General features: G+C 43.4%; 1 protein-coding gene across 4 annotated transcripts; it reads right to left on the bottom strand.

Annotated features, from left to right (window-relative positions):
* Window positions 1-596: 596 nt before the first annotated feature.
* Window positions 597-10,995, bottom strand: LOC147465704 (uncharacterized). 4 transcript variants are annotated; one of them, XM_086521503.1, is made up of 11 exons: window positions 10,688-10,995; window positions 4,115-4,469; window positions 3,949-4,001; window positions 3,487-3,573; window positions 3,319-3,401; window positions 3,156-3,234; window positions 2,852-2,884; window positions 2,679-2,775; window positions 2,288-2,532; window positions 1,698-1,776; window positions 597-1,622 (listed from the first exon to the last, which is right to left on the bottom strand). In XM_086521503.1, exons 2-11 carry the CDS (start codon window positions 4,413-4,415, stop codon window positions 1,180-1,182), a joined length of 1,500 nt encoding a protein of 499 aa, XP_086377629.1. In that variant the 5' UTR covers window positions 4,416-4,469; window positions 10,688-10,995; the 3' UTR covers window positions 597-1,179. The 4 variants fall into 4 exon arrangements, with proteins under 4 accessions (XP_086377629.1, XP_086377619.1, XP_086377622.1 ...); XM_086521493.1 differs by having other exon boundaries at window positions 2,679-2,778; XM_086521496.1 differs by lacking the exon at window positions 10,688-10,995 and adding an exon at window positions 9,726-10,415 and having other exon boundaries at window positions 2,679-2,778.
* Window positions 10,996-12,271: the final 1,276 nt, after the last annotated feature.

Genomic DNA, 12,271 nt, shown 5'->3' on the forward strand with positions numbered 1-12,271 from the left:
TGATCAAGTGAAGTAATCTCAGGAAATTTCCAATTGCTCATCATGGTATTTTGAAAAGAGGAAAACCAGTCCGAATAACAATTATCGATAGACCTCAAAAGAGATCTTTGGTAGTGAACCCAATAGCAAAGACAAGTAAAGAGCATGACAACAGTGAGAAAATTATGTTACTTGATCCTGTTCAAACGATAACAAACCTCAATTAAGTTTCTCTACATAATGATGCATTAAATGGTTGTGAAAGGGTGAAATACCACATGCTCAGTCAATTAAGGGCAAACACGAGATGAGCATGAGGACAAATTCATCACTCAATATGTTCCATGACAAACAATTATGTATTGCCTGCTCATATCCACACTAAGGAGATGATAGCTTCAGCAAAGAAAGAACTCTCCAATTAAGCTTGAAAAGAGGTCACGACATTCCACATCATTTAGCGTGAGGAACACAAATAGAGAAGAACGAGATTCATCATATATCAAGGATATGCATACTTCCTTGATATGATGGAGAGAGAACATGGACATTTTCAAGAGCCACAGAGAAATGGCTGGCTTCGCCCCATTGACATCGGAACTCTGTTAAAAAATGGGGAATTAGAAAGTAGCTTTTTATCTCAGCATAATTCTGTAAGAGAAAAGTTTTGTCACCAGTCCCTTGCACAAAAAGGATACATGTGTTACAATCCTGTTGGACTACAGGTCTCTTTGCAAGCCAGATTACGGCGGAATTAGAAAGTAACTTTTTATCTCAGCATAATTCTGTAAAAGAAAAGTTTTGTCACCAGTCCCTTGCACAAAAAGGATACATGTGTTACAAACCTATTAGACTACAGGTCTCTTTGCAAGCCAGATTACGGCCGGTGAACACAGTAAGCAATTTAGAGGTAGGCAATGCATATCACACAAAGAAAAAAGAGTATCGGATAAAGTGGGCAGGTTTCCTTTTCTCTTGAGAATAGAGAAACACTGCAAACTTTAAGCAAAAGCCGCCGTCTCCCCATAGACTTCTCCATCAGGAGCTCAAGCACAAGACTCTCAAAGAGCCATTCAGGCAGCCTCCTGAATTTGTACAAATGTTCTTTTGTACATATACTACAGGCTTGCTTGGATGGACCTTGAAGAGACTGAAACATAGCAAAACTCAACAGTGTAAGCTGCAAAAGACACTCATAATCTAGCGCCTGAAGGAATAGCGTTGCCTCGGAAACTTTTCAATGCTTGCGTCACTAGAAAGAGTGCTACTAGATGTCCGTCCAAGCTTGGTACGCATAGCGGTTGACTGAGACCGTTCTCCTGAAAAATTAGTGTGTCTAACGCCTAATAATGATACTCCTGCAACTACTACTGCTCCAAACAAGCCTTTCAACAAACCAAGCCCTTTTCTGGTTACTGGAGCCTCCTCCTTTCCATCTTTCTTTGAATGTTCATTGACAAGTGGTGTAGATATTCTAGCTGAGTTCACTTCAAGAGCATTTAACTGCAAAGACCTCGCACGTGAAGAGACCGATTTGTTTCTTGATAGGCTTGCTCGTATCCCCTCATATACCTGAAGTGTCTGCCCTGACGAACATATAAAGCACTCCTCTAGGCAATGATGCTTAATTTCATGGTTCTTCCCTGAAAATTGGTGAGAATCCAAGAGTCAAGTCATTATACTAAGGCTGCCACCTTGCAAATACAGCAATACCATACCACTTCCAGTTGTTGACTGAGAAAACCAAGACTCACAGAAAGCTTCCTCACTTGATACATTTCCATCTTGTCTGAGTGCCTGGCAGAATTAGAATTTGTCAGGAGTTGGCAGAAGCTAAGCAAAAAAGCATCGAGAGGTAGATTTAGAATCCCGAGAAACTGTACTAATCACGAAGAGAAAGATGCCAAGTATTGTTTTGGATTAAGCAACACAACTCCTAACAAAAAGGGCACTCTAAAGGAAGTACCTAACTCAACAGACTGAATTTAAACGGATAGTTTTGTAAAACAGACACGATCAATAGCAGAATGCTTTTGATGATTACTCTGTTAAAGAATAGCGCACAGCTGAAAGCAATCAACGCCTTAGATACAAACCAAACAAAAGAACAAACCTGGCAACTCTTATCAAGCCCTCCACTACCAAAAAAAGGACTCCACAGTTCAAGAATTATGAAAGGGAGCTGTAGCAAAGGACTACTACCTACCATACACAGCTTGAAGCCTCATCAAGCTTTCTAGAAGGGCAAAAGGAAGTTCATGCAATGCTCTTAGGCAACCTGCAATTAAGATGAAAGCAAGGAGCTCACTTGCGAACGTCGGCCATCTGGAGAATGACTTACGCCATCGGACATGGTACGGGAGTGCTTGGGAATAGTAAGAGGATATGTTGAACTTCCTAAATCAAAGGAGGAATCAAAAACGTCATCTGAGTCTACACCCTGCTCTTCATAGATCTCAGAACGACTATCCACCGAAGTTCCAGTGGGGACCGAGCTTAACAATGGAGAGGTTGTGCTTGATTGGTAATCCGTCTCAACCCCTGAGTAGTCACCTGCAGCATAAGTTGGCAGCAGCAAAGATGAGTTGACCAGTATGAAAACATAAGTACTCAAACGAAAACACTACAGACATTCACTCTGTATGTCAACGACTTATGGACACTCAGGAAGAAGAAAAAAAAGTGCTCAAGAAATTTACCATTCTGCAAATAATCCCTGCTTTTAAATGAGGACACAAGAGTCCTCAATTTCTCACCAATTTCTGACAGTGCACCCTCCAACTGTGAGAGGCTGGCCTGCTAAAAGTTTGAAAGCATTGTCACACAACTGCTCTGAATGCATGCAACAAGGTATTGTTTCAAGGTCTATCACCTCATCAAAATGACATGGTTGGATCTTCCCATTCTGCAATAAAGACACCAGCAATAAGAACATTTATCTAAAGGTGAGATGTGTCTTCCTTCATGCTTCTGATCTTGCAAGTACATGACTTACAAGTATAAATACATGTACCCAGAGGAGAATCACTAATTCAACCTTCACACATGCAAAGATGTCTGAACGCATGGAGGGCATGCCCACAAAGACAGCGAGAAACAAAAATGTTTAGAATGCAGAAGGTGAAACTTTTAGGCACTACCATTATTTCTGAAAGCAGAGAGTTATCAGTACATACCGCATCAAAACAGCTATCTTGTTTTGTAAAGCCAGTATCCTCCGTGTTACAGACCCTATTGTTGTGAAGCTTCTCATTACTGCAGCACCAACAGCTAGAGAAGCTATAACATACATAGTGAGTATAAGGATGCCCAAGCAAGTTTTGAAGAACAGAGACACACCTTTCATATCGCAGGAGCAGAATATCACTCTCTTCATCATTGAAAGGCTCAATATTCTTTATTCCCAAATTTTTTATCATTACCTAAAGCAGAATCCACATTGTGTCAGACTATTCTGTGTAATACACTACTCAAAATCTAAGTGCTAATTGAGGAAGCCAATTTTACCTTAAGAACAGGTCCTCTACAATGGTGGGAAGTGTTCGCATACAAGGGATATTTTACATAAATTTCTGTCTCACCTTCACGAACAAACTACACAAAAAGTAAGAAGTATTAATAAGTGAGATGTTTGTTTAGTCATATAACATTTGGAAACATGTGGAGGATTACATATATCTTCATAAAAAGACAAAATAACACCATATCTTATCAATTCTTTTTTCTGAACAAACCATAGTTTTTCCATGTGGCAACCATACAGGGTATGCATGTATGTGAGGCGTGCCAATATTAATGATAACCCTCCATTCAAAAGAAAAGAAGTAGTCTATTTCCAAAACAATCTACAAGGTTGCAAGACGAGAAACTGCTCCAGATTATAGCACAGACCATTTGCTTGAGTTGTGCTTCGTGCTATCACAACAAGCCAGATAGTCTAAAAAGTAGGTTAAAACACAAAATTCTTACCTCGTGCAAATCCAGAGCTAAATGTCCAGTCAATCCTGAGCTATATATTTGATCTGGCAAGACACAAAGCAATTTAATTTTTTATGACATAACAAAGTAGAAAATTAACAGAAAGGGGAAGATCTGTCAGCATTTACACTAAATTGCTTCAAAAATAGTAGCTCACCTATATACAAATGAAGTTTAGACTGGGTCTCTGACTTCGAAACGCTGAACTGGCAGGTCAATTTCCGGTCAATTATACACTCATTCAGTAAAACAGGAAAATCCCCAAGAGAAACTTGGTGGCTATTATACAACGCTGTAACTTTCAATGCATCCCTCCTTGCATGCTGACGAGGTGTGACATCCACATTAGGGCTTGGTAAATGTGTAGGCAACCTTGTAATTCTCAAAAGATGCACCAAAAACTGATACTTCTGCCCACTATGCTTTCCATGTTGGGAAGCCGGCTGTTTGCCAATCATGATTTTCCAGCGCTTGACATATAGAAATCATCAGATCCTCTACTTGAATATTACCTGCATGCGTTTGTTTCGTGAATACTGGATAGTTATAAGAAAATTTAAAAGCTGCATTTAAACTGTTAAAAAATGGCATGCACATGCACAAACTAATATTCTTTGCACACCAACAACAAATATTGAATGTCACAAGCTGGTTTGATTGCATGTCCACAACAGATGAAGAAACCTCATATTACTATAAATTATGATTCATGAACAAGAGGGAGAGCTTCTAGACATGTTCAAACTCTGACCTGATAAGATTCAACACATATTCGCCTAGAGCACCACATACTGACAGCACGGAGTGAGCCTCGCCCTGCTGCAGCACTCCACGGGCAGGAGGAGGGCCTCACAGTCAAGTTCTTATCAGTTTTTTGGGAGCGCTTGTGGGACAGCAGACAGTCGAGGAAAGTTACCATGTTTCAGTGGCTAGTTGCGCATAGCACTTGGGAGTTGGTTGGTACACAGCGGCCTCTCAGCAGCATGTGCAGCCTGCGGCTACCAATTGGAGACTCGACGTCATTGTCTGTGGGACTGCCCCATGGCACTGGCTTCAGATTCATCGGCTGATGCCAGCACTTTCCACAGCCAGCCAGTACACTTGGGGTGCTGCAGCCTGGTCCACACTCATGGGCTCAGCACTCCCATTTGAGATGGCTTCCATCAGCAAGATGATTGTGATTCAGGGGGGTTGGCAGCCTGCCACAGAGCTCATCCTCCAGGAGTGGTACAGTGATAGAGAGTGGTATTGGGAGCTCATCTGCGGCCTGACACTCTGGTTCAACTGGCGGGCCCGCAACTTCCGCATCTTTGAGGCTCGTCCTATCCCACCGGCAAAGATTGTTCGTGCCATTTGGCTCAAGTTGATCCATACACTCAGAGACCAGTTTGAGAGACTTCAGGATAATTCTGACCGCATGCGGGAGCGCCACGAGGCCTTCTTGTGACCCTGGCATCCAAAGCCCTTCTTCACCATAGTTCAGGGTGTGCCTAGATGGCATTACCGGCCACCTATGTGGTTGTTTCCTCCTCCCATCTCATGATTAATGCCACAAACTGTTGACGTGTAAGGTCAGTGAAGAGCAGAGCCAACCTTCAGATCACGATCGAGGGGCCTAAACCCTGAGAAGAGCAAGCAACAGTAGAAGAAGAAGTCCTACCAACTTATGGCACCCCGTCCAATGGGGCCCAAGAGACATAAAGGAATTAAAATAAAGCAGGACCCACACACACAAAGGCTTGCGCAGCAGCTGATGACGTGGCAACCGTACGGACGCTCTGAATTTTCCGCCAACTTATGACGTGGCAGACTGTATGGATTTTCGCGTTTTGCTCTAACTGTTGGCGTGGCAGCTGTACAGATTTCCATGATTTACGCTCGCAGCTTTTGGGCATCGCTGTTGGACCACATGCTTTTGAGTTTGAAGGCTTTTCATGTGAATTGCTTTTGGGCCTAGGGCCTTTAAATATGAGGCCATGGGCTCATTCTTTGGCATGCTTCTAGACGAAGGTGCAAAGGATGGAGTACCGGCTTGTACTTTGATGATGCAATATAAAGAAATACCGAAAGGGGTGCCAAGGTTTGAGGCCAATACTCTCTGGGGTGGAATTCCGCAACTCCGTGTCCCGTGTCGTCTCTCTCTTTCAGTTCAGTCTGTTCTTTTCTATTGGCATGTGGTGCCTGTCTTGTGACAGTGGTATCAAAGCATCAAGCGTATGCTTTTCTGAAAGCATACCGGTCCTACCAAAGAGGAGACAGAGCTAGATCGCACTTCCAAAGTTCATTGGAAATTTTAGCTTCGTGCTCCAACCTCAGAGACCCTTACTTCATCGCGCATCAGGCGCGCTCCCATCTTCACCGCTCATGTCTTACAGGGCATAAGCCATAAAGATCACTTGCAAGAGAGGGATCCAAGATTTGTTTCGAGTCACTCTTATTCTCAAAAGCAGTGCCATGCACATGTTAATAGCTACCAAGCCGCACACTCCATGGACTTGGCAAGCTTTCAAAAAAAAAATTGCAAGAAGTTATATGGTTTCTGACATCTTCCTTCGGAGTGCAACTTTTGGCATAGTGGGGTAGCCTAAAATGCTTGCCATGGAAACCCTTGCAGATTATATCTTGAAATTTCTCGCCACCTCTCAGTAGGTGTCTCTTTTCGAGCTAAAAAACCTTGGAGGTTCGGTGTGATTGCTATGTCTTGGAACTACCATCGCCGCCAGAGGAACACTGTCTGTCCAAGAGCTGATGGACCATGCTATGGTCGGCTACGATCTTATGGAAGAAACCTAACCCTAGTTTCTTTGGAGCAAGTTTAAGGATGGAAAGTCGGTCGACTTTTCGAGCTCGGTTGATGTCGAGATTGCTTTTTAAGTTTGAGTTCTGTTTGAGAACTTGTTAGGTGTTCCTGTTTAAAATTTGTTTGAAATGGATAATATCTGTTTTGAACATGTCTTGGTGCCGATTTATTCGTTTCATTGATTGGTGATTTATACTCCCGGGTGGAGTAGTGAGAAATGCTGCTTTGGTATTGTTTGAACCTCGGAACGACCCAGACGGGATGTCTAGGGAGCGTTTCGTTGTATGCTAGAAAACCTCCGAACGATGCAAACCGGATGTCTGGGAAGCGTTTCATTGTATGCTAGAAAACCTCCAAACGACGTAGACCTGATGTCTAGGAAGTGTTTGGTTGTCTGCTTGAAAATTATTGTTGTTGTGACTCCCGGCCCGAACATGGATGGTTATGCTAGAGCAGTATTAAGAAGTCATAGCAGTGGTTACTCTCAACACCTCCAAACGATGCAGGTTGCGGTCTGGGGGCATTTAATTGTAAAAGGCCTCTATATCGCCCGGCCCGAACCTTTTAACGTCATGCAGGAGGAGTGATGAGGGAGTCGTTGAATATCTCCCGGCCGACCTTGTTAGCTTATGCGGGAGGAGTGTTCCTCAACGACTTTATGTTTCTATGTCTTGTAACATACATATGTGAGCATTTGTGTTGCATTGTGATGTGCCAACCACTGAATATTCCTAATTGCATGAGATTGCCTGGGTATGTAATTTTAGTACATCAAGACACCCGTGGAAGATCAGCGTGGTCTGGGTGTGATGGCTAATTTTACTACTCCAAAATAGCAAGAGTTCCGATCTAGAAGAAAGGAGAAGCCAACTCCTTAACAAAAGAGCCGAAAGGAGAAGCCAACTCCTTGATCAAAAGAGCCGAAAGGAGAAGCCAACTCCTTGATCAAAAGAGTCGTAAGGAGAAGCCAACTCCTTACAAAAAAAAGAGCAAACCGATTGTCCCTCGGAATGACCCTCAGAGATTTTTGAACTAACTTGAGTTGTTTTGTAGATATGTTGTAATTGTGGACGATTACTTTCACACGATTACTTTCTTTCAAGAAGGGGGGATGTCACAAACTATTGACGTGTCAAGTCTAAACCCTAAGAAGAGCAAGCAACAGCAGACGAAGTCCTTCCAACTTATGGGACCCGTCCGATAGGGCCCTAGAAACATAAAGGAATTAAAATAAAGCAGGACCCACACACGCACACACAAAGGCTTGCGCAGTAGCTAATAACATGGCAGCCGTACATACACTCCAGATTTTCCGTTGATTGAAGACGTGGCTGACTGTACGGATTTCCGTGTTTTGCGTTGACTGTTGACGTGGCAGCTGTACAGATCTCCGTGATTTACACTGGCAACTTTTGGGCATCGCTTTTGGACCAAATGCTTTTGAGTTTGAAGGCTTTTCATGTGAATTGCTTTTGGGCCTATGGCCTTTAAATATAAGGCCATGGGCTCAATCTTTGGCATGCTTTTGGACAAAGGTGCAAAGGACAGAGTATCGGCTTGTACTATGATGATGCAATATAAAGAAATACTGAAAGGGGCGCCAAGGTTTGGGGCCAATACCCTCTAGGGAGAAATTCCGCCACTCAGTGTCGCGTGTTGTCTCTCTCTTTCAATTCAGTTTGTTCTTTTCTATTGGCACGTGGTGACTTCTTGTGACAGTGGTATCAGAGCATCAAGCGTATGCTTTTCTGAAAGCATACCGGTCCTACCATCGCCGCCAGAGGAACACTGTCTGTCCAAGAGCTGATGGGCCATGTTGTGATCGGCTACGATCTTAAGAAACCTAACCCTAATTTCTTTGGAGCAGGTTTAAGGATAGCTCTCATACCAAAAACAAATCTGCAAACACTTCAATACTCGAACCGAACTAGAGCTCAGCCTTTGAGAGGAGACATGAAGTGGCAGAGTTCTCCTCCAAGATGCACTGGCCCCTCTACTAGGCATCCCTTGCAGTATTTCTTTAAATCACTTACGTAACGTACAACTGTGGGTGTGAGCTTGGTTCCAATTGGATCCCAAGAGCTCACACGAGCCCTCAATTTGTATGCACTTGCCTCTTGCTTTTACAAAGAGCTTCAGCTCTAAAAGCTTGGAAAATCAACTGCATTGGGGGCAATGAAGTGGTACCAGCAAGGTAGCCTTCACGGCGCAAGTTGTAGAAATGGTGATGAACAGTACCGACTGCGGACCGAAGGCAACATCCAAACAGGAAACACCCCAAGAAGCTTTAAAATGTGGACGAGTCTAGGACCTCTAATGCCATTGGAATTATGGGATCTTCATTGGAAAATCTCTCAATGGATCTGATTTCTATTGCTGGATTCCCTCAGAACGCACGATAAAAAAAAAAGAAGCGAGAGGATGATATTTGCCTCTAAAAGATAGGCACTTCTTGCAAAAGTACTCTCTACATCTGCACTCCAAAAACCCAAAATGAAAAGAAGCCACCAGCAATCTGCACGATAAAAAAACTGGCTAAGCTGCTCCAAACCCACCAACTAGTACCATGATCCATCAGCAAACATGGAGCTGAGGAAGCACAAGAGAAGGGTAATGGTCAATGATGAAGACAATAGGGAGGAAGCATCTGGCATCACCAGGAAATCTTCCAAGGGAGGTTGAAATATGCAGGAACATACAATTAGAGTTTTCCAGTTTTGTAGAAGACAATCCACTTGTTGAAGGTGGCTCCAGCAATCTGTAGATGTTGCAGGACCAACTAGAAAATACCCAATTACAGAAAATACAGCTAGAGAGAAAACAGACCACTTCTTGCGGAACAACATACCTAAAACAAAACGCATAGCATAAACTATTCCAAAACCAAAAAGCATAAAGAGACAAAAACAAGAGAATGCAAACAAGAGCCTCAATTAAGGTCTTAATTACAGTAGGATTATATATTCACCTAAATAGATCAGCTATAAACCAATCACTAGCTGCAAAGATGATCCATTTTAGAGTCCCTGAGTCAAATGATCTATTTTAGGCGTTCACCCCGGATGCTGGCTATGCTTTCAAAGTGAAAAGTGAGAAATGTCGTCACAAATTTTGACTTGCTACCAATCCGCAGACCTTGCAGGAATTATGCAACAAACATCTTAATTGGATACATCTGACATTAGAAACATGGTCTCTGTAATCAGAATTTCATGCAAATGAGAAGTAAAGCTTGTCATTTAAAGAGTCTGTTAACGGAGATTGCAGATGAGTGAGGGAGTGGGTTGGGGGGGAGGGAGGAGGAAAGAGATCTTGCGCATGATCTGTAGTGTCATATATGCGCATGCCAAGATGAAACCAGGAAGAACCATTTTAAAAAAAGGGCAAGTTATAAGTCCATGGTAGTCATCCAAAGACAGCATAACCATCAGCTCTAGCATGCATAATATAGGCTACAACCTCTCCACTAACGTCATCGTTGCTCAATAGCGACTAGATATCAGTATCTGCTCCAAGTGAGCATATTTTGAAAAACAAAGGTCTGTGTACGAAAATTATTTCATGGCTCCAGAGATGCAGGGCATCCTCCATTAAGTATGCGTTCCTAACAATCAATGACTGGTGAGAGCTAGGCATTGGAGCCCCACGCTTTTGGCACGGTCTCAGAGACAACACCACAAAAATGACAGACAAAGTGAAGCAACTACTTCTGCCCGCTCATACAAGAAATGATCGGACCCTTCAACACCCCACATGAGAAGACATTAGTTCCAACTGGGAAAAGACGTCTACAAGTAATTGGAGGTAATATTTGGGTTCACAACTTCACACATCGACAGATCATTGTCACAATTGAAACGATTGAATCAAATAATTGAAGCGATCATGAGACGCAAAGCAGTAACGAACGAAGCTCTTTATGTATCTTACTGTTTCATAACAACCGTGGATGAAGATGTCCCTTCAGCTATGGTACGCGAAAAGAGGATGCACACATTTCAGCACCATGAAAAGGCCTCCGCTGCTCCGTCGAGAACGAAACTGCTCGACTTCCTCTGCGAAAGAGAGAAAGAGAGAGAGAGAGAGTGACGAGGGGGCGAGGTGGGGAGGTGTGTGTGTGTGGAGGTTGTGATGAGGGCGAGGCTCGAGCTTGGGGAAGCGAGAAAGCGGAATGGCGTGTCCATCTAGAGAGAAGATCTGACCTAGGCACTAGGTTTGAAGAGATAAACACGCGTTTCGTCTGATTACGAGCCACTAGCTAGTGAGTAGAGTTGCCGCCATTTTTGCCCCCACGTGCTCTTCCATATGAGTCGCTTTAAAGTTGAATCTCTTAAGATAGCTATTAGCTACTCTGCAGCGTGCACATGAGCTAAGTTGGAGGGGATCTATGGTCATTGGTTGAAAATCAATGCCATGTGTAAGCAAAAATCACGACCGTTGAGTCCAAATGTGAGCTATGTAGGATCAATGTTGGTGATGCGGGAGTGGGAAGAGCACGTGAGAGAGTGGGAAGGGAAGAGATGCACACGATATGTGGGTGGAGGAGAGTGAGTGATTTCCTTATTCATATGTATATAAAGAATAAGATATGAGTAACATGTGAGAGACCCGACTGCAGGTAGTAGGCGCATGAGCCTTTACCCAAACAATCTCCCACTAAAGGCGAACGTGCGTACAAGTGGATCCTACTAGCTAAACTATTAGTATGTACAAAGAGACTCTCTCAACATACACCCACTGGCTCACTCCGTAGATGTGCATGCAATTGCATCCGCTCTAGCACCAAGGCAGTGTGCACAACCCTACTAGAGCTAGTACTCAAGTCTTGCAATTCTCCACCGATAACATGCAATGCTTCACAATGCATCATGCTATTGTCAGTCATCGAACGAGTAACAATGCCAACTGCAAATGCTCCCAATGTAGTTGTTATCTCGGGTCTCAACCTCAAAAGCTCATACATGAATGTCCCGAACACTGACGAAATCCTTGTAACCTTAGTTAAACTATCCCTGTCAACCGCCTTTGCACTATGTGCAATCCCTACACCACTAGGACTAGAGAGAAATGAATGTGACCAATCAGGGATGCTCAACACTACAACCGTCATTGAGATTGCACCATCTCGTACATGCGACTCATTGCTCTGCTCCCTGACTGGCGAAGCATCAAAATATGTCACGACCACCAATGACTGCTCTAGTCGTACACTCAAAGAGTTGTCGTACTCTACATAATTGTCCTCGGACCCTGCATGCACAACAAGCAAAGTGTCACGCTGCTCATCAGCAAAGTGTATTCGCCTAGACTATGAACGTCTGCATGGAAACGGACTCACCAGAGACTATGGCGTCTTTGACACCAATAATGTAGACAAGAGTCGAATGACCACCATGATGGCCTCACGCTATCACAAGCAAACCTCTCCTCATCAAGTAAGACTCATCAGTCAATTGAACATGACACCCATGATCTCTGAGCTGCGAGATGGACATCAAACTACTACAAGCATTG

Source organism: Adiantum capillus-veneris, chromosome 1, assembly GCF_014529385.1.
Source record: "Adiantum capillus-veneris isolate H3 chromosome 1, ASM1452938v2, whole genome shotgun sequence".
Classification (NCBI taxonomy): domain Eukaryota; kingdom Viridiplantae; phylum Streptophyta; class Polypodiopsida; order Polypodiales; family Pteridaceae; genus Adiantum; species Adiantum capillus-veneris.

What these genes read in the sequence shown, in the direction of transcription:
- LOC147465704 (XM_086521493.1), bottom strand. Translation starts at nt 4,415, where the DNA reads ATGATTGGCAAACAGCCGGCTTCCCAACATGGAAAGCATAGTGGGCAG. An exon ending in GTAGAGGACCTGTTCTTAAG is followed by an intron (nt 3,402 to 3,486) that starts GTAAAATTGGCT and finishes ATTCTGCTTTAG; the next exon opens with GTAATGATAAAAAATTTGGG. An exon ending in CTGCTCCTGCGATATGAAAG is followed by an intron (nt 3,235 to 3,318) that starts GTGTGTCTCTGT and finishes TTGGTGCTGCAG; the next exon opens with TAATGAGAAGCTTCACAACA.